This window comes from Perna viridis, chromosome 4 (assembly GCF_037379345.1).
Source record: "Perna viridis isolate PV_CMFRI_1.1 ecotype Kerala chromosome 4, ASM3737934v1, whole genome shotgun sequence".
In the NCBI taxonomy this organism is placed as follows: domain Eukaryota; kingdom Metazoa; phylum Mollusca; class Bivalvia; order Mytilida; family Mytilidae; genus Perna; species Perna viridis.
This window is the reverse complement of record NC_142448.1, coordinates 30,543,127-30,565,575: the sequence shown is the minus strand read 5'-3', so window position 1 is coordinate 30,565,575 and position 22,449 is coordinate 30,543,127. Positions and strand designations below refer to the sequence as shown.

Below are 22,449 nucleotides of genomic sequence, written 5' to 3'. Positions count from 1 at the left end.
GGTTGAAGTCATCACTACAGAAGTTTTATGGTCGTTATCATGAACTCGTGGATCGTTATGGTGTACCCATCAGCACCATGAGAACTGATTTATTCAACGGGTCATAGTTTTCCTTCCCTCGTTTGTCTACCCCGGACTTGACTTTTTATGAGCAACTTGGCGGGTGTTTCTAGAAAAGCAGAGGACGCTAACCCTACCGGTGCTCCTGGTCCATGCTTCCAGTTTTTAGTGGAGTCCAACTAGTTTTCCACACCATACACATCTGATAACCGTTTGAGTAATTGTAAATCCTACCTTAAGTGCTGATCCTGCTGCAATGGAATAGTAATGATAATAAACAGGGAAAACAACCGGTAATCTCACCGAGGTGTTTTTTACTTACTTTTGCAACGTCTCCCTGTATACCCATGTGCACACGAACATCTGAAAACCAGAGTAGTGTCAGAACGTCTACAGGTACCTCTGTTGAAACACATAGGTGCAATATCACATAAATGTTCTACAAATAAACAAAACAAATCAGGGAACTATCATATCAGATCCAAACAGTTGGTCACAGGATATTGAATCCAGTACGGAGAACATATGCATATACTTATGCAATATAAAGCCTCAAATGACAAATGCTCAATTGCTAATTAAATTTTCAAATGCTCCTGTACGACAAAATTCATTGTTTTTTTTTTTACATCCTCTAAGGAAATCATTTACCACCATTTTCCTTTATTGTCTATAATTATGGCAATTTGAAATAAATGTATAAATGAAAGTATTTCTTTTCTCGAAAGATTTGTATCCATACTAACTCGTCAAATGAAGAGTAATCAAGGGAACCAAGGTTATAGCGGTAATCAAAAGAATTTAATCCAGGGACAAAGACCACACATGGAAAACAGACATACACAACAAAGAACATAAAGTTACTAAAATCATACATACAAAGTACTCCACTAAAAACTTACACCAGGTGCACCGGTAGGGTAAGCGTCCTTGAAGAATTTCAAGATTTTCATATATTCATGGAATATTCTACATGACGGTCAAAACATTTCAGTGTAATACCAGAAAACACATCTCCACGTAGTGGCCAACTTTGCTATTTGAAATCAACAATCATTTCTTACCATCGCAGTTCGGCGTGATCATAAACGAACTTCAGTGTAGTACCATCGCACTTCCGCCAGATCATCGAACCTCCGCGTCCGATCGCGGTTCCGAGTCTTATATATGTACTGTAAATATGAAAAAGAAAGATGTAAGTTTTCTGTAGTGTTGGTACGGTTATTTCTACCATGCGATTTATTCTTTGTTTTTTGTTTTTTTTTCACAATGTTTAGTCTCCTGGTCCCTGTCCCTTGATACATGCAATGTTTAGTAATAAACTTAAAATAGACGTAAACACTTTTACTGGCTATTATATTTTGTAGTAAAACCCAATCCGTGTGATGAAAATCCGTGCAAGAATGGTGGTTCATGTCAATGTCTTGGAGGGAACAAATACAAATGCAACTGTATCGGTGGTTACTCTGGAAAGAAATGTCAAAGTAAGATTTAAGTTGTGCAATTAATCAATTGATTAAAGATATTACAGAAATGATTTATTAACTTTTAAGCAATGTGTCTGCATTTTTTTTGCTTTGAAAATTTCCTCTAATGCTAGAATAGTCCTTTTTTTCATATTCTCGACTTTGGCTTCGTTTTTTAAGATTTTTAGCAAAGTTTCCACAAGTTTGTCATCCGACAGACTGGTTTACTATCGAATTGGAGCAATGGACAGCAGTAGACTTCAAAATTAAATATTTAATTTATTAGAGCCTCGGTAAGTACTTGGATAATTTTAAGTAACTTATTTCAAACCATTCAGGTACTTACCGAAGTGAAATAGTTAAAGTTTCCAAGAAAAATGTTTACTGTTTTCCCTTTCCCCATTGAGACCAGGTTGTCGTGTGTTGGTGAGTTACGTCCCTTTGAAATACTTACATTCCGTAAATATGAATAACGACTATTGCTTTAGGTAATGAGCATCAGCTTATATGATACTACATCAGTATCATTTCGTCGAAAAAAAATTTAATTTGATCGGACGATGATATTAAACTGAGTTTCCAAAGACTTAACCACTATAATGGAAAATACTTCTATTAAAAGTTCTTTTTTTTTCAGTAAACGCTTGCCATTCGAATCCATGCCAAAACGGTGGAACATGCTCAACGTATAGTAAATCCCCATTTTACATTTGTAAATGCAAAATTGGTTATTTAAAATGGAGATGTCAAAGTGAGTAATTATGGTTTTAAAACGATTGTTTTAAACGAAGTGCATCGTCTTAGTCCATAACAAAGTTTTAGAAATAATGTAGAACTGTGGTTAACATGTAATCCGATTAACAAAGACATAAACGTATATGCATCTCTTACCTTTTCATACCTTTATATACATTGCCATTTTCCATTATTTGCACTTTCAGAACCTTAATTTGTTATGTAGGTAGGCTATAGCAAGGTGAAAGATGTGCAAAACGAGATATATGTTCACAGTGCATGAAATTTCTTGCATTCTTGACAAGATATACATTAATAAAACCGCAGTAATCTTTATTGAAACATACTGAAATTGAGAACTGTAGCGGAACATTATCACCTTACTATATTAAGTGTCAGTCTCTGAAAGAATCAGGCAGTGAATGAAACATGATATGAACAATCCCACCATTTTGAAAGTTTAATTTAACTATTTTTATCATCGGGAATCAAAGAAAAAAGACAAGATATTTTATATCAGTTTGATAAATTGATTTGGGATTTCGTAGAAATGCACTGAAAATGAACATTTCATGGGCAGATAACTCTGCCTAAAACTAGATTTTTTAACATTCTATTGAAAAATATATGAGCAAATCCAATGGTGCAAATAATTCTCTTTGTAAATAGAAAAAGCAACATTAAGTGAAATTATATTGTTACATCGATGGGATTTTGACACGCATGATTCTGATTTCTCCCATTTTCCTGATTCTTACAAAAACTTTAACATAATAATTAAAACGTTAAAAGATCAGATCTTGAACCAACCCAGGAATTCAGTACATTCAGATGACAGTTCAATACTGTATGGTCAATACATAAGGGGATATTGTAAACATCACTTTTTTTTCTTTCCACTTTTATTCTGGAAAGGGAAGCTATTCTAGGATTGACATCTTTTCATGAGGTAATATTCCACATTGCTGACATCCATAATATGACCCGAATATCAGCTGAATTTCTACACTTGATTACAGTCAAGGCTATAATTGTATATAATTATATGACTTCGATTCCCCTAGGTTATTGAGAACATTTTCTAAACACTGGTGTGCGTTGTACAGGTAGAGACAAGTTCTGAACACGTTCAAACGCGATTGAATACTTCGGCATACATTGAACGTCAAGTGTGTCCCAATAATGTGACCATGTCTAAAATGTTCAACATTTTGCAAGCAATTTCGGTATAAAAGACAGCATAATTAAACAATTTGTTGACTGCTTTAATATGTTTTTCTGCAATGAATACCTTCCGGAAAAGAAGTTTTGTTTTTCGCTTGAAACATGCAATTTTTGCTTTATTTCTAGATCATTTTTGTGATATCACAAATCCTTGTTTAAACGGTGGTACATGTAGGAAGTTTCACTCTGCCAAACGTGTTTTCAAATGTTCATGTGCACATGGATATACAGGAAAACGTTGCAATAGTACGTTGTATTAGTGAACCTCATAGAAATGTGTCGACCTTTCGGTATTATTCGAGTGCAGCAGAAATAGCTGAAAATATACAGCTAAACTGGCTGAAATATAACTGTTGACAAAAATTGGTCAAACGTTTGTAGATGTGTATGATGTGTAACGAGGAAACACATATAAGGAAAACACGTTATGAAAAGAAGGGGTTGAGTTCATTTAAAGACAGGCAACAAGTTAAAGAGTAAAAACTCATTATGTAATCTTTATAGCAAATAAACTTAACGTTAGAAAATCAATGAAAAATTCGTTATCATAAAGATTTAATGTTGCTATCTTTGGTTTATTAAAAATTCAATCGTAGTTTGACAAAAACTAACGAAAAAGAAAAGACATAAAAACTTTGTAAAGATAGAATAAAGTACTTAGATTTTCCTTCATATGTATGCTACTTACGTTACTTAAGGTGTTTACAATCGGATGTGGATAGAGGGTACTTGTTGATGTGAAGATGCACCATGGTTTATATCGTCATGTATATTAACAAAATATAGGACATTTTCGCTGGATGTTATTGTCAAGATTTGCAAGGGCAAAAATTTGCATGGAATCAAATTTCACGTTCAGATCTTCTCAAGTCTCACAAACTAAAAACATGTAATTTCAACATGGAGGAATTTTCGGCGATATTTCCTGGCCGCAAAAAGTGATGAAAAATAATGCCCGCTATTCTTTTACCATTATGTTATTTCATGTTCTTTGTTGTGTGTGTCTGTTTCCCTCTCATATATATATATAAATATATATATATATATATATATATATATATATATATCTATATCTATATATATATATATATGTTGTTTGTCAAATGTTAAAATGCCATAATATAAAGCAGCCAAAAATAAAAAAAGAACAATCATCCTTTTACAGTTTTACTAGGTGTATTTGTCTGAACAATTTAACAAAACTTTCAGTTGTGAGCTTTCTCAGTGCTTCTAAGGTCAAAAGTTGAATTCGTTTTGCTTACCTTTATGATAACTTGTCTATTATAAAAGTTCAGTTTTGATACATTATTTATTCACTGTACTGCTTTTTTTCATATTTTTTGTTGGTTATTGTGTTAATTTTTTTCAAATAGAAAGTCCTTGCAGTTTAGAACCATGCCAAAATGGTGGAAAATGCTCTAATACTTACTCTTCCCCGTTCTACAAATGCACATGTTTAAATGGCTATACAGGAAACATATGTCAAAGTGAGTATAATATAATTAATACACATACAGACACACTGTTTTAATCAATAAGAGTAAATGGAAGAAGCATTTCACTTTTCAAATATTACGTTTTATTGACCTTTTAAACATTTCAGTGGATTAAATACTTTAAACGCATGTCTAAGGTTGATAGTTGTATTGTAAAATATGAAAAAGAAGTTTTCTTTCATCGAAATCATATAAGATGGAAATAGTTTTATCCTGAGGCATAGGTACCGGTATCTCCACCATGATATATATATTTTGTCACAATCTTCTAGTTTCCGTCATTCGTGTAAACCCATATATCACCCGGTTTTAGTGGAGTTGACATTGTCGTATGATTCTGTTTCTATTCTCCTTATTAATTTGTATTTTTCATGGTGTTTTGTCTATTTCCATGGTCTATACTTTTTCCCTAGATTATGAAAAACTTAATTCTAATCGTGGTCTTCTTGAATTTACTTTTTTAGCCAGACCAAAACCGTGTCATTCTAATCCCTGTAAAAACGGGGGGAAATGTGCATCACTCGGATCCGATAACTACAGATGTTCCTGTACAAATGGTTTTAGTGGGAAAAATTGTCAGAGTAAGTTGAATATTAGAAATTTATATTTCAAGGGCGGTAATACTAATTTCATTCAAACACGCACGAATACAAAACTGGAATAACCGTGTTACCTTTACACTTAAGAGATACAAGAGGCCAAAAACAATGTCTCACAAACATTAAACCAAATTTACTATGTTTCAAACTTTCTTAATCTGATATGTTACAAGGATCGCATAAATTGCACTACAATTAAAGGTATTAATATCTTAAAAAATGACAAAAGGTGAACTCCTGTTTAAACACATTTATGGTTTACGTGCTTGCAATAAATAAATTGAATGCAAAACAATACATTCATACTTATAATCGTCTATCTAGATAATGCTTGTAGTTCAAAACCTTGTCAACACGGAGGGGTGTGCTTTCCTTGCCACTCAACACCTTTCTACAGGTGCGCTTGTAAAAATGGTTACCATGGAAACAATTGTCAAAGTAAGTTGAAAATAGACGAATTATATCATTGATAAAAAAGCACACAGACGTGCACACACAAACAAGGTAACTTAACGCCAACTAAACGCAACACAACAACATTGCATCAATTAGAATTTCTTGTTATTTGAAAAAACCAACTATATGGTGCAAAAGAGTTTTAGTTTGTAATCAATCACTAGTTAGGAATTATTTGAGTGAATTTCAGTGAAATTGAAAATATATATCGCTATATCATTAATTAAAGATGCAAGCATTATTCAAAAGCACAAAAAAATTACTTGTTTGCAATAAGAAACGCTTGCATAGAACTATATGAAGGGTTTGATATAACGAGAATGGATACAGTGAATATGTCAAAAAGTCAACAACCCCACGGGTTTGAGGAATGTCAGCTCAAGGCAACCCATTAGTTTTCTATAAACGACAGGAAACCCTCACACGACAGGGCAGGCTACAGCAAGCCCTAATACAGTATTATACACAGAGAAATGGATGCCCCATATATACTCCAGCAAACAAACGTGAACTAAAAATGAAAACAAAACGAGACATACAGGGGCCAAAAATTCCCGACTTGGGACAAGTGCAAAAATATTGACGGGGTTTAAGTACTTTAGCGTGTTCAAAAATCTCTGCGGGGTCTTTTAAATCAGATAACTGTGGAATAAATATAACCTAATTAAACACAACTAAAAATTATTTCAAAAAGGTTTGAGTTTATTGTTTAGTAGCACACCAAGTAAGAATTATGCAAATTAAGATTCATGGATGGAAAGCCTTCACATTTTTATTTTTTTATATTTTCTTTAAAATATTGTATTTAACAGAAATTAACACATGGCTCTTCATATTATCCTTGTTCTCAGGAGAAAAAATATATAGAATCTGTTGTAAAATATAAATTAGGGGAGATATCTCCGTAAATTACACTGAAATGTGATGGAAACTATGTGATTTTCCACGTTGATTATTTCCGTAGACAGATTGGAATGAATAATTATACATTTCTTTATAAAGATCCATAAAGCAATTTAATAACAAAAATAAAAATGTGTAGGTTTTTTTTGTTTTTTGTTTTTTGGGGTTTTTTTTGGGGGGGGGTGTATCACATATTAAGAAATTGCATGATTCTAACAAAGACTGCTAAAATTGAAATACATGTTTTTCATATGTTTTGAAAACACCTGAAAACATATGTTTTTCTTTTTATATGTTTTTATATGATTATGTTTTTCTTTTTATATGTTTTTATATGATTTGGCCTTAATGTAGGAAAAAGGTATGATTTTACACTTGTGTTTTCATGTGATTTTAAAGGCACAAACATATATCCATATTATTTTCATGTGTTTTAAAACATGTGAAAACATATGGTGCAATTTTTCTTGTGTAATTTGTGATTTTTTTTATTGTTGAATTGTTTATTGTGCCTGAATGAAACACTATTTTCCTTAATTGGATGCATTTATTATTAAATATATGTCCATATAAAATTCAGCCAGTACTAATAGTAGAGGTGATTCATAGGGCAGAAAAATCCATCAAAAAGCTGTGCTTTTATATTCCATCGTACGTCAACAATATTGTATAGTCCTTTCTGCGTATGTTGGAGAAACCCAAACATTCACCTTGTTTTTAACCCAATCAAGAGCTATTCCATTCGCATATTGCAAATTTACGTATATTAAATATTATTTAAACTCGAAAGTGCAACAAATAAATGAAAAACTAAAAGTGTTTATGTAGTGTTTTATTGTTTATAAGTAAAAAAAAACAATTGGTGGGTTTTTGACATGCATGAATTACCTCCTTTCTAATTTTGTTATAAATACTGCTACTTTAATACACATACAAAGTCTTTTTCCTTCCCCAACCTGAAATATAAGCCCAAGTCAAAGATGTATTGATATAAAGTTACAAATATACTATAATTACACATTTTCAATGTTTGCTAACTATTTGTTCGTTTTGTTTTGTTTTGTTTTGTTTTTTGTTTTTTTTGTTTTTTGGGGTTTTTTTTTGGGGGGGGTTGCACTTCGTTATGCTTATGTTGATTTGTGATTGAAGATTTTATTGAAATCAATATTCATTTGTGTAGATAATGCTTGCAGTTCCAAACCTTGTCAACACGGAGGAGTGTGTTCTCCAATCCATTCAGCACCTTTCTACAGATGTGCTTGCAAAAATGGCTACATTGGAAAGAAATGTCAAAGTAAATAAATCGATAAGATAATTCGTACCTTGACATTCCTAATCTTTTTTAATCTCTACTCGATTACATTTACACAATATATATTTTTTTTTAAAGTTAAGTATGTATTTAAATTTGTTGAGTTGTGTAATTGGTGTACAATATATTTTGTTTCCATTGCTTTGAACATCAAATTGAATTGCTGTATTCAGTAGATACAGAAGTCCACGGCAAGTCATATAATGATGATAAACTGCATAGTAAAGGTTTCATATTATATATTGCTAATTTACTTCTTTGTCATTTCAAATTTGTATTTCCAAAAATCCAAATACTAAAGCAATATATCATTTGGTTTTTTTTTGTGAGCATCGTAAATTCTAGATATATATGGTTTTATTGGCCGTTCAGATCTATGAAGTCTCAAAATTTTCAGTTGTACCGTAGTAAATTTGATTGAAAATTTCCGACAATCTACTCTCTTCGGTTTCCATCAGCGTTCAGATACGTACATTTCATTGAAAATACTTCAAAGCAAATGAACCAAAACAAAAATATTTTTCTCTGTTATGAAAATAGATTATTAACAAACTGAAAAAAGATGTCTAATGCAGCACCCTGAAATTGAAAAAAAATCTATGATAAAACTTATCTTTTTTTTAAATTGTGTTTTGTACATTACACGCTCTGTGTATTTTCGTTCTTTGCTAAGTTTTACGGTCTATGATCTTTGATTTCGTTATTATTTTTTATACCTTTTTCTTTATTTACTCAATGAAGAATATTCATTGTGGACCGTCGAAAAAATTTTGTATGATATGATCCACATGTTATTCTCAGTATCAAAATCGAGAGTAACTATTATTCTGTTTAACGGTAAACCTATTATTACATTTTCGATCATTTTATTGTACTTTTAGTAAAAGATACAATGGCGCGACTAAAACTGTTGGTACGTGGCATCATTTTCATTTTCAACTAAAGACAGGCACAATAACTCCCAATGTTTTGAAGGATAGTTCCGAAAATCTGTCTTTGTAAGAGAGATAGAAAAATATCTGTCATCTAGATCAAAGGAAAATAGTAAGATCACCGATAAACATCTTTTCGTTATAATCAATGGAAAATTCAGAAACCTTACAAGGAAAAAGAAGATTTATAAAACAAATCAAATACCTTTTTTCAAGTTTAAGCTCAGGTAAGTGCAGCAAAATAAGAAATATGAATTTAAAGAAATGACATTTTAACAGACAAGAAACATAGGACAAGCTACATGTTCTATATATAAGACCTTTGGTGGCTTAATCGACCGATAAACGACCAACATTAATCTCAATATTTTTTTAAACAAATATATAATGTACAATGGACTTTTTCTACTTGCATTGGTCAACTTTTATCTAATTTTTCTGTCTTTTCTTTGTCCCAGGATTGTGATAGATACCCTGTTTCTCGTTCTAATTATCATATGTGTTAACTTTACCAGGTAAACCGAATCCATGTGCCGCTAAACCCTGTCAACACGGAGGCTATTGTACATGTCTTGGGGGTAACAATTATAAATGCACTTGCAAGTCTGGATACTCTGGGACAAAATGTGAAAGTAAGAATTTATAACCCCTCAATAAATATCTAACATTTTCCTTTTAAATTTAACATAATACGTTTGAATTATAATGTTATTAAGCCTCATGATATATTTAATTTTCAAAACTAAAATAGTACTGTAATACTATCTACTTTGCCTCAATTTTTTTCAGAAAGTATGAAAGATATACTGATATTTGATATTTTTTATGAGTTTTTGGAAAGGTCTATTCTATATCCTGTCAAAGTTCAACTAAACAATATTTAAAAAGTAAATTGTCAATTGCTGAACTCAACACAGAAAGCAATCGGCCATTTAAAAGTTGCATAGTACCTATAATGCATGTTATCTCAAAGATGCACAAAGTTGGTTTGAATTCAATACTTTATTTTTTCCTCAGAACAAGTAGACCATTGTGGTGGATGTCAACATGGTGGACATTGTGTTGGATATGGGTATAGATATATGTGCAGCTGTCCAAGTGGTTACACAGGGGCACATTGTGAACGTAAGAAGTGAAGTTATTAGCCAATATTTTCAATGATAATATAGTATTGTTGTTACATTTTTTCAACCCAACACCTCCTTCCCTCCACCCTACTTCCCAAAAAGTTGTCTACTGTGTCTTAGAATTAAAAGGAAAAGTATATTCGGCATGTATACAATTCGACCAATCTTAAATTTAGTCAGAAGAGCAAGGACATTGTATTATATTTTGTATAAAGATTAATTACTCGACAAACAAAAATCTTTATTGGCAATTTATACACACATACCATGGTAACCTTACTGCAAACAAAGATGTCAATACTGTCAAATCTGGGATAACAGTAGGTGTCATCAGATTTTTTTTTAGGTTTTGGCAATATGATTCGACGACTAAATATTTCAATTATAAAAGTGTGTTGTATCAGTATAACTTTAACAAAATATTTCGTTTGTTGAACTATATGGTTTGAATTCCAAGAAAACCTCTTGCAGTACATTTTATTTTTTTTATTTCGGAAGAAAATATCAAAGTTGCATAGAAACGATACTTTGAGAAGTCGTTTGACACGTAAACGTTGTAACAGCTAGTAAATCTTTCTTCTGAGTAAAGTCCTCTGTTTAACATACACAAATGTCAGTAAATCTGTCAAGTGGGTAAGCTAAAATATTCATTAAATAACAGGGCTGGAAACGAATATTCCTCTTTTGAGTAAAAATACCCACGATAGAAAATCCTTCCGTTATCGCGCATTTGATTTTCATATCAACTAAAAATCATTTCGTTTCTTTGTTTAAGTGTACGTGATATACGAGGAAAATTATCTCTTTTTTTCTTTTGTTTCTCTTTACAGATGTATATCATAATTACCACTACTATTACCACCACTTTTACTACAGAGGATAGGTGATGTGGAAATTAAAGTCTTCAATAAATACACTTTTAAACCGACTGGATTTTTATTTCCAGTTACCAATATGACGGTTTTGTGTCCAATCACAATAATTTTACGAAGCTTCGCTTAAAAAATGTCCCTCGACAAAAAATGTTTTGCACGCAAATTCCCTTTATATTTTATACAAAGAAGTTGAGATTTGCTTTGTATGAATTTGTATGGTCTTGATAGTTTTTTACAGTACTGTAATGACTATCGCAAACGAGTAAAGGTTTGTTTTATCTGGTGTCTGAATGATCTTACACAACTATCCTTAATCAGTTAACTAATTTCAAAAGACACAGAAAGCAAAATTAATGTCTAAGATTGTTATTATTATATTATGATTTTTATCAATATGAAGTTAACACTGTAGATGATTTTAAACTATAACTCCAAAGTAATATTATAAATTAAAACACAATAAGAAAACAGTAAAAACAATAAACCATTTAATAAATATGACAAATACATTTTTACACAAATGTGTAGATACTACGTGTATACATACAACAGCTAAAACAAAACACGAAATAAATACAATTTATATTTTTTAATGAAATAAAAGCAGCCTATGTAAAATCTTTGTCTTTTTCTTGTTTGTTGCTTAGCTAAAAACTGTTAATATAATATTTAGGTTGATTCAAACATAGAACCATAGTATGACATGTAATGCATTAAAACAACATGGGTTTTATGGAATTAAAGCAAGAATAAATAATCATGTAGAAAAGACAACATTTAACATCTATATATATATATATATATATATATATATATATATATATATATATATATATATATATATATATATATATATATATATTCTAGTCCCGGGCATTTATCCTATGTATTTTTTTTTTTTTTCATTTGTTGTTTTCTTAATTTTCTCACTTCAGGAAAGAAGAAAATATCACACAATTGAAATTACCTATTCAACTTTCAAAGGTACGACTGGGGTAAAGGTTAATTTGGACAGAACAAAAAAATGCACTGCATAATCTACAAATTTATAAATATTTAAGCGTTAATTTGCTACTATAGTTTTCATAATATGAAAACATCACAGTAACAAGTACACAAAGTCTCATTTATTGGCACGCTATATTTCGAATTCTTTCATTGTTCCGCTTCATACTTGATTTCAATGAGATAAGGTTTCAATGTAGTGGCCTATTCTGCATGCTTATGATGCTTATATGTGAGGTTCTGATTTGCATATCTAAGGATTAATTTTGTTATTTTTCCAATGCCTTCAATGTCTTTGCTGGTGTCACTCTCACTGTTTATATCCTTTATTGGTGAAATGATCTTTGCTTGCACAATTTGCTGAAATAATTGAATTCAAAAATTTTCTATTCTGTTTCCTGTTATTCAAATAAAAGTTAAATTTCTTCATTTGTTTCAAATGCAATACTAAAACATTTCTTTGGAATACACAAATTTAAGGAGGCCATAATTGATCGGTTCAAATAAATTCACGATATGGGAACAAAGACGGAAGAAATGAAATCACAAACTTCATAATATTTCAAACTAGGTAAATAAATGTAAAAATTAAAAGAAATGAGCAACTCATACTACTTTAAAGTTTGAACATGAACCAGGTGCATCGGTAGGGAATTTTATTTTTCCAAAACCACCTTCCGATTTGCTCATACGATGTTAAATGCGGGTGAAAATACAATATATGTCATTGTTAACACATGATGATTTTGATGGTAATTTTTTTAATCTTTTGCCAAATATCCTTGATTCAAAACTTTTAACAATGTGCATATCAATAAAACTATGTAGCTTTGACACGCTCTAGTGTTTTGTATAAGGTTTTATTTTAAACAAATTTAGCACTTTTTCTACAGACAGGGGAAAACCGACCGTTTAAAATAAGAATTTATTGCGTTTTTCATGATGTAATTTTCATTCACTTTAATCAATGTTTCTGTTTATATGAATCAATCTTTGGCCAGTATATTATTGAAAATAATAACTTTGAAGTTGCAAAATTAAAAAAAAGGTAATTTACCTGGCTATCGATAAAGACAACAACTGAGTCTGATCTTAGGTTTTCTTCTAAGGTATACCCCTTTTGATGCAGATATGCCACAGCTCCAACGATGGTAGAAATTATAAAATAACATTCGTTTGGTCTAAGAAGCCTAAATTCGAAAAGTTTTGTTAAATTGCAGTGTTCAATTGACATATCTTCATGACGGTCCAGAAAAATTGAGGCCATTTTAAAATCAGCCTTAGAATCTGAAACAAATTGAAGATATATAGAGGAAAGATTTATATATATAAACTCTCAGAATGTGACGACTCTATTCGCTACAATTCTCCATCGGATCAAATTTTACACAAAATTTGATTGAACTTTACATTATAATTTAAGTGACTTTCACGTGAAATTGACATATCAAGGAATTTCATAAAAAAAATTCATGCAAAACAAATCAAGGAACAAAGATTTTGACGGAAATTAAAATAATGTAATCTTGGTGAAAAGACCAGACATGGAAAATAGACACACACAACAAAGAAAATAAAATAACCAGAATAACACGTACAAAGCAACAAAAGTTATTGAGCATTTTGGACTCCACTACAATCTGAGAGCATAGACTGGTTGCTAACCGTCCTCTCCTTTTCTAGAGACACCCGCCGAGCACTCATAAAAAGTCAAATCTGGACCCCCCCAGAGTAGACAAAAGTGGAATAGAAAACTACAACACGTTTAACAAATTGGTTCTTAGGTGCAGATTGTTACACCGTAATGATCCATGAGTTCATATAGTGATGACTTCAATCTTGTAGTAATATAACCCTGTTCAAGAAGTCTAATTTTAAGATGTCTACGCGGCTATTTACGGCAAGCTCTGGTATAAAGTATGAGTTATGATATGAAAACTCAATATACAGGTACTGAAAGAATGTTGCCCCAGATGAAAGTAAAATTGACAAAGCCTCGATTCACATAAACATCAATTGATCTCTGTCAAAAATATTAGTTGCCTAATTCAAGTGAAAATCTAGAAAATAAAAATACTGAGTGTAATACTTTTCAGATAATAGCGACTTTTATAGATCTCTGGCATAGTGACTTCAATAAAATCAATCAATAAACATTTATACCTGTATTTCAGCTAAGCTATAAATTCAATAATATGAAAAAAGAGAAACTTTTGAAGTGGCAAAAATAAAGTTCAGTCTATGGTGTCAAACACTGAGTTATACGTTTGTGTGTGTTTTTCTTTGACTAGGCTTAAGGTCTCAGTATCGTATTAATTTTCCCATAGACTTCTATAGTGAAGTGCATATTTTTAGGATTTTTTAAAAAAATATGTAAATTGATTCAATAAAACTTTCACTTATGTAGCATTTCTAAGGACATGTGAAAAAATAATTTCCCGCAAAGAAAATAGGGTGAGTCCACGAAGATCGGACAGAAAAGTAGTCTCGAACTATAAATAGCCATTTTCCCTACTTTCCCTTTCGTTTTGCACTCACCAAACCAACCTTTTCAGTGGAACATTTTTATGATATTATGTTAGATTTTCTTTTAAAAAAGTTCTTCATCTTACAGTGTGATGTTTGCTCTATTTTATAAGTCATTGTTCATATCTTTTGACAAAATATTAGTTTGTAGAGAGGCAAAAAGAAAATGCACTATATTTTTATAGCATCCATGTTTTGACGTACACCCACTCAGGGATATGCAATACGATACTGGTACCTTAAGTCGTTCAGAAAATTAAATTGAACACTTAATTAATACTTCTCTGAAGGTAACTGTGCTTTAAAATTAAAGTGTAGCAGTTAATTACAAAAGTAACCTTAACGTTATACAATCGTAATACCTTTGTGTTTTCTTAATGACTTGTTAATTAGTTTTTCGGCTACATTTGCTACAGCTTGGACTTTCTGCAAATTAATGTGTATATAATAATGATAACAATCATAAAGTGTGGATAAATATGAAAGAAAACACAACACTATAGCCTATAAGGTAATGATGTAAAAGTATTTTTATGTGTGGATATCGATTTTAGTTAAGTGATTTACAGATTTTTAATTCGTTGATTAAATAACAGCTTTAAAGATTTTTAGAACCTATAGCCACAAACTCTTAAGAATTGATACCACATGAAAATTATGTTTTTGTAATTTTGTAATCAGAATTCTCAGTAGAGTTACGGTAGCTAACTGGAAGTCTTTACGGTTATCTTGCAATTTTTTTTTTTTTTTTTTTTTTTTTTTGTAAATATAGGCACGTTACAATGAGCATATTGTATTTTAATTGGTAACAATAGACAAAAAATAGTGCAGAAAAGTGTTTAAGGAATTATTCTTGAAAAAATAGGAAAAAAATGCTCGATGCGCCATATTTAATTTTCAAAATGTCAAAGAATGTCCCTTACTTATGTTTTTTTTTTTATAATTTCGAAGAACAGGTATGATCGAATCAGTTCGATGAACTTTGTTCTTTTCTTTTTAATTACAATTTGCATCAAACATCATTTTTCACAATGAAAACAATCACAAAAAGATTTATAGACAGAAGGTTTTTCTTATGTTCCACCATAAATTTATAATTATGGTAGAATATAACCGGTACACCTGGTCCATGCTCTCAGTGATTTACCCTACCGGTGCACCTGGTCCATGCTCCCAGTTTTTAGTGGAGTCCGAGTTGCTCATTTACTTTTGTTACTTTGTATGTATGATTTTAGTCACTTTATGTTCTTTGTTGTGTGTGTCTTTTTTCCATGTCCCTTGATTACATTCTTTTGATTACCGCTATAACCTTGGTTCCCTTGATTACTCTTGCATACATTATTGTATCATATTGTATATAAAATGAATTTAAATATAACATTAAGTTCCAGATTAATTGAATATATGCATATTGCGTATTGAATGTTGATGAAACGATGTGGTCTATTATTGTATTTACCCGATTAAAAAGGGCTGAAAATGTGTACAACAATGGATTCAAAGCAGCATTTATTGGCATCACAAACACGGCTACCCACGAGTATACTTCTGACGGGAAAATGTGTCCTGCTAGGGTTAAAATACCTGAAAAGGGATAAAGACAATACAGTGTAAATAATGATTCAAAGGTATACAACGTATCAAATTTGATCATCTCGAACTACCTTGTTTAGTTAACATTTGTCAAAAGGCAAAAACGTTAACAGTATTATTAATTATACTTGAAAAAAATAATCACAATCTTAACAAAACATATAAAACAAATATTTTATGTTATATAGATTGAACTAGAAAATGTTCATTTGGTTTGAACTTTTAAACGTTCGAATATTGAGAGGGTTTACCCACACGATATTGCCTATTTCAAATTCTATAATGAAATGACTGACCTCAGTGGTGGTTATGTATAGGACATTATCAATAATTTGACTGCCCTTGGAAAGTGAAATTGCTTTCAACTTTGATCATCAGCGTTTCACTGTCTCTTTGACAGCCAATGTATCATATTAAATATCCTATACATAAGCAGTTATTGTATAAATGTCGACTTTCTTCAAATGATTTGTATTATGAGCTGAGCTTTTGCTTAGATAATTTATACAAAGCATCATTCACCCCATATTTTATTGAAATAAAACCGATTATATGTTATAAAAGCATGTTTTCTGTACGTTATTTGCCCAAAAGTTAATAACATTATAGCATGTTATCAACCCTTTTGATAACTTTACTGGCGTCACTTCCGCCAAACTGTTCAAAAGTAGATCGGACGTTGTCCTGCATATGTTCGAAGTCACAGTCGATTTGACGTGATGTAATAAATTGAAATTGCTGTTATTTTGTTCAGTATCACTGCAGAAACATGTAATTGAGAAAAAAGGCAGTATGAATAAAAGAAAAATGATTGTTGGCCGATAATCAATCATCTGCAGTCCTTATAAAAAGCGATCTTGCCATAAGTACCGAGAAAAAGTCAAATACAACAAAAATATGAGGAATCAATAGAGAAAAGTAAACACTTTAGCTGCCAGCCTTTTATGCTACTTAAGAAAAAAAATAAAATTGGTAAGCAATTCATTACTGTTAATTAATTATTTAAATATTGCTATTGCTGTCAGCCGTGATCTTTATAACAGTGCTGATTACCAATATCACGGTTTTGTGTCAACTGTTCATAACTGATTTCAAACACAAATTACATTAAATGTAAAATGTAAACTATAGTGCAACATAAAATAAGTGTATAGTTTTACTATTTTTGGGGATTTGGAGAAGCAATATTTTAGAGAAAGCATTTATACTCTCTTGTATGAGCTTGGCTGATTTATGTATGATTTTAGTTACTTTGTGTTCTTTGTTGTGTGTGTCTGTTTTCCATGTCTGGTCTTTGTCCCTGGATTACATTCTTTTGATTACCGCTATAACCTTGGTTCCCTTGATTACTCTTTGTTACAAACTTTTGGTACATATATGTTATTTTGTAGTAACAACTTTCCACTTCAATTTTCAATGACGAAGGCAACATGAAAAAGTATATTTTACGATTTTCATCTCTGATATGCGACATCACTTTATCAAAAACTTACCTAGAATGCCTATTGGAAACCAGCACAAAAAGTCAGTAAAAACTATCAAAAAAAGTCGTCTAGCTAATTCTAAATCCTTTCCAGACTTCCTTGCTACTATTCTGTTGCTACTCTTTGCAGCACTATAAACGTTATATTGACAAAAAGCAACAGTTAGAAAAGCCATTGAATTATAAAATATGAAAATTGCTGCAGAGTATTCCCATCCGTAGGTTTTACGGCTTGATAATGGGAGAGCCAAACACACGGCAGTGGCAGAATAAAAATATTCAGAGAAGTAAGAAGTGTAAAAAACTGGAAGAATGCTGACAAAAAGAACAATCGTCCAGCAAATTATGCATGACAGGATTGCCCCTGTCGATGTTATCTTTCTATTTCCAAATGGAAATTTCACCTTTAAAAAAAAGTCTATTGTTATCAACATGATAAAAGTCACGGAGGCCTCGGCTGACATCATTGCCAACACACCAGCTAGCTTACAATAGGGACTCCGTCTCCAAGCACGGTCATGCAAAATGTAGTTGCCTTTATAGTATACATCAGCGGTAGCAATTATAATAAGGTATATTCCCATTAACAAATCTGCAATACTCAGATTTAGAATGTATAACCAGTGAGCTTTCTGTAATAGATGCCTTTGACTACCCAAACGGTATAAAGTTACTCCGAAGTTCCCTATAAAAGCACTAACTCCAATTATCCAAAGGCAGACACGTAATACATCGCTTCTCATCAGATCACTACATGAGGAAAATTCGTCCATTTTTGGGTGACAGTTTTTATCTGCAACTGCTGTCGGTTTGAGACAACAGAAAAGAAACGAATCCGATTCCAAATATTTCAAGACATTCAAGGGAGAAAATATGCCAAATGAAAATATTTCAATAGAATTGCTTGTTATGTCCAAACGCTGCAAAGATTGAAGTCCATGAAAACCTTTGTCTTTGACAGTACGTATGCTGTTATTTGATAGATTAAGAAACTGTAGATTTTCAAGGCCGACAAAGGTATATTCTTCTATTACTTCTATTTTTGAATCAGTAATATTGAGCGTTTTTAATCGTTGAAGTGATTTAAACGCCATCGGTTCTATCACGCGTAACAGACGATTACCTTCAAAATTCAATATTCGCAATTTAACCAAAGTGGAAAATGTGTTAGCGTACAAAGTCTCGATTAAATTATTGCTCAAGTCTAGATACAAAAGGTTAGTGATATTCGAAAACGAAAATGATGGGAAGGTATGTATGCTACAGTTATGAAATATCAGTTCTCCAACAAACTTGTATTCGGGAATCGAAAAATTTTCATCTGCAAATTTTGAATGGCTCAAATCTAACTTCCTTACATTTGGTGTAGCTAATTTGAAAATAGATTGTACGTCCATATTGTGGCATATATAAGCGTTGCCACTACACGAACAGTTAATTGGACATTTCATGTGACATTCAGATTCATCATCTCCCATTGGACAATGGTGTACACCATCACAAACTTTGTCAGTCTTCAAACAAATTGTCGATCTCTGACATCGATAGAATCCAGGACAGCGCATAAAACCTGCAGTATTACTATAAATGTGTGAACTATGGCAATGTAGTGAAAATATTTGTTTAGAATAAATTTGAATTTATATTATAACTGTGACTTTCTGAACTATATTAAGCTGTTAATGTAGACAAAGCAATTTCAATATCAATTACTGTCTTTATTTGCATGATTGTTAGATCGGTTTATACTTAAACTATAGCGTTTACTACTGTTTTAATATTGATTACTTCCCAATTTAATCACATGCATCTTTCGATCTCCAAAACAAATAATGGGAGGTGCAAAACTTTATTTGGCTCAAAAATCTGCACAATGGGAATATGTAATTAGGTTTCAGTAAAACTTTCATTATATTCCATTCAATGATGTAGGAGGAGTAATGGGTAAGGCACTAGTACCCATCTCCGAAAGGACGGATAAAATTAAGGATGGAGAAAGAAAGCATAATGGACTCCCCTATCACTATATACCCTCTCTCTCAGCAGGAGGTTTAATAATTACAGGCCATACAAAATCTTTGAAGCACAAGTTTTTTTTCATCATTCAAGATTTTAGATATATTTCGGAACATTCGATATTCCATTAAACAAGCTTACCACAATTTAGTTCATCGTTGCCGTGGCGACAATGTTTGATACCATCGCATACCATGTCAGATGATATGCAAAAGCTCTGAGGACATTTATAAAATCCTAATGGACATATAAAATCATCTGAAAAAAAATAACTTGGTAAGATCAAAAAAGAACCTGGCAATAATCTTTTACTAGATAATTATTGTTTGACTCACCATATTATGGTCTACATCAGACGATCCTCGTTAGTGGTGTCAAAGTACACTCTGTCCCTTAATTACCAGCTTTTGATGATTTTAAATGTTATATGATTTACTAAGTTTCTGAATTATCAATAACACTATCTACCAAAAAGTCACTTACTAGCTGCAGCGATGTAGCTCCTGTGACACAAGTCAATTTTTAATGTCACAACTCATACGTTATGTCAGAGCTTGCAGTTACTACGCATCTACGCGATTTCTTACAATTAGTCTCCTGGACAAGGGTTATGCTGCTATAAGAATGAAGTCATCACTACAAAAGTTATATGATCCCTATCATGATCTCGTGGATCGTTACGGTGTATCCATTTGCACCATGAAAACTAATTTGTTCAACGTGTCATAATTGTCATTTGCTCTTTGGTGTACCCTAGACTTGACTTTTTATGAGCGACCCGATGGGTGTTTCTAAAACATCAGATGATTCTTACCCTACCGGTGAACCTGGTCCATTTTCCCTGTTTTTAGTAGAGTCCGAGTTGCTCATTTACTTTTGTTACTTTAAATGTATTATTATCTATTTTTTGCTTATTAACTATCTATAAAAATGTTTCATTTTAAGATGTTAACATTCGTTCATTTGGTTATTAGCCTTTTTCTGAAGTGTTTGAATTTAACGTTTAAAGAATATGATGAAAGTAATTCAAGGGGCAGGGCAAAAACCTCTAGAAAAAGTGATGTTTGACGTTTTATATATGGTATGTTTTAAGAAACTTTATTTCTCTTTTTCTACAGATCTGTATCTTATAGAAAAAACATACTCATCTTCAAATACAATCAACATAATCAAGAACGATAACTCTTGCTAAGTACCAACATACATAATATATAATGGCAACAACTGAAAGATAAAGCAGGTAACTTGTCTTAAACTGTGGTCTAATTAGGAACAAAATTGAATCAAATGAGTTTTTGTCATTCATTAATCGCCCCTTCTGTTTTTTATATTGCTTCATAAAACAACTTACCACAATCCTGAACGTGTGACATATCTCTACAAGCTATGTAGTCTTTATATAAAATACATCGATCTGTATAGTTGTAATTTATTTTATTTGTGCACATGTGAATATCAAGTGTTTCGTTTACGGGTATCTCTGAAAAAAATAAATGTTGTATTCTTTTACTGTATTTAGTTTTCACAAATGGGAGAAATTTCAACTCAAGATCCATGTTCATTTCTTTTGATTTAAGTAAAACAACAAATGTGGTCTTTTTCAATTTAAACATAATTGATAAAGATAAATTGATAAAAGATAGATTTCTTTTGTACTAGTTGATATATACCGTATGTACTATATTTTTTCAAAAATATAAAAGTGCTTTTCCGGAAAATCAAAATTTACTGTCAAACATTTCAACACAGTGTGAAATTTGTATAGTTCTCCTTATGATTTACAATATGTAATTGACAAAATATAATCACAAACCAACTATCTACCTGATGAACACACCACAGGTCCTAGATCAAATGAGTAGAAGCTTTCATCACTGAACTTTTTAAAAGGTAAGGCATGTTCATCGACTGGTAACTTGGATGAATCTGATACAGTTACCTTTTCGGTGACAGGTAAATTGATGTCTGCTTGACTCCAATCTGTTACTCCGATGCATCGACATCTTCATAAAACGTAATTTATGAATGTAATGAAAAAACAAATATAATTATTGATATATATTGAGAAAATATTTTCTTTTGATTTTTCAGAAGCTCTTGCAAGTAAAATGATGCAATTAAAGAAAAAATAAACAGGAAAAGCCAAATTTAGTTACCCTTGTTTCTAATTTAAGCGTTGTTATCCTTTCACCGCACGAAAAACCTTTTGGACGAAATTGATTTTCATGTAAAATTTGTAGGTCTTAAATGTATTACATGTATTTTGAACATTGGTCTTTGGAGACAAGCCGTGATCCTTAAGATAATGTAATTTTAGGCATATAAGGAGAATGGACATGATAAATAAGTCAAAGAGACAACAACCCCGCCGGGATGAAAAATGTCAGCTCAAGGTTGCTTATAGGTCTTAAATAAACGACGAGAAAATCATCACATCACTAGGCAGGCTGCAGCTGGCCCATAAAAATATTACACTGGTACAGCGAAATAGTTGCCTATAACTTCAGCAACATAAAGCAAACTGAAAGTGAAAACATCGAAACAAGACATACAGACACCAGAAACCCCTGACTGAAGATAGGCCCAAAAATGCAGCGGTACTAAAATACTTTGACATGATCACAATCTTCCCCATTATAAA

The 22,449-nt window shown here is 31.6% G+C and overlaps 2 protein-coding genes across 2 annotated transcripts in view; one reads left to right on the top strand and one right to left on the bottom strand.

Annotated features, from left to right (window-relative positions):
• LOC148619708 (uncharacterized) overlaps nt 1-11,238 on the top strand; it is a 38,674-nt gene extending 27,436 nt beyond the window's left edge. The window contains exons 20-29 of the mRNA XM_088577053.1: nt 1,428-1,544; nt 2,164-2,277; nt 3,612-3,731; nt 4,859-4,972; nt 5,446-5,562; nt 5,905-6,018; nt 8,120-8,233; nt 9,699-9,815; nt 10,201-10,308; nt 11,141-11,238. Coding sequence (XP_088433179.1) covers nt 1,428-1,544; nt 2,164-2,277; nt 3,612-3,731; nt 4,859-4,972; nt 5,446-5,562; nt 5,905-6,018; nt 8,120-8,233; nt 9,699-9,815; nt 10,201-10,308; nt 11,141-11,193 — 1,088 coding nt within the window. The 3' untranslated portion in view covers nt 11,194-11,238. The remainder of the gene's footprint in view (nt 1-1,427; nt 1,545-2,163; nt 2,278-3,611; nt 3,732-4,858; nt 4,973-5,445; nt 5,563-5,904; nt 6,019-8,119; nt 8,234-9,698; nt 9,816-10,200; nt 10,309-11,140) is intronic.
• Nucleotides 11,239-12,061: 823 nt separating this feature from the next.
• LOC148619707 (uncharacterized) overlaps nt 12,062-22,449 on the bottom strand; it is a 28,114-nt gene continuing 17,726 nt past the window's right edge. Inside the window, exons 16-22 of the mRNA XM_088577052.1 lie at nt 21,160-21,288; nt 19,950-20,066; nt 17,803-19,362; nt 16,176-16,300; nt 15,079-15,142; nt 13,248-13,477; nt 12,062-12,550 (exon numbers count right to left, since the gene is read on the bottom strand). Of these exons, the coding sequence (XP_088433178.1) occupies nt 12,395-12,550; nt 13,248-13,477; nt 15,079-15,142; nt 16,176-16,300; nt 17,803-19,362; nt 19,950-20,066; nt 21,160-21,288 (2,381 nt within the window). The 3' untranslated portion in view covers nt 12,062-12,394. The remainder of the gene's footprint in view (nt 12,551-13,247; nt 13,478-15,078; nt 15,143-16,175; nt 16,301-17,802; nt 19,363-19,949; nt 20,067-21,159; nt 21,289-22,449) is intronic.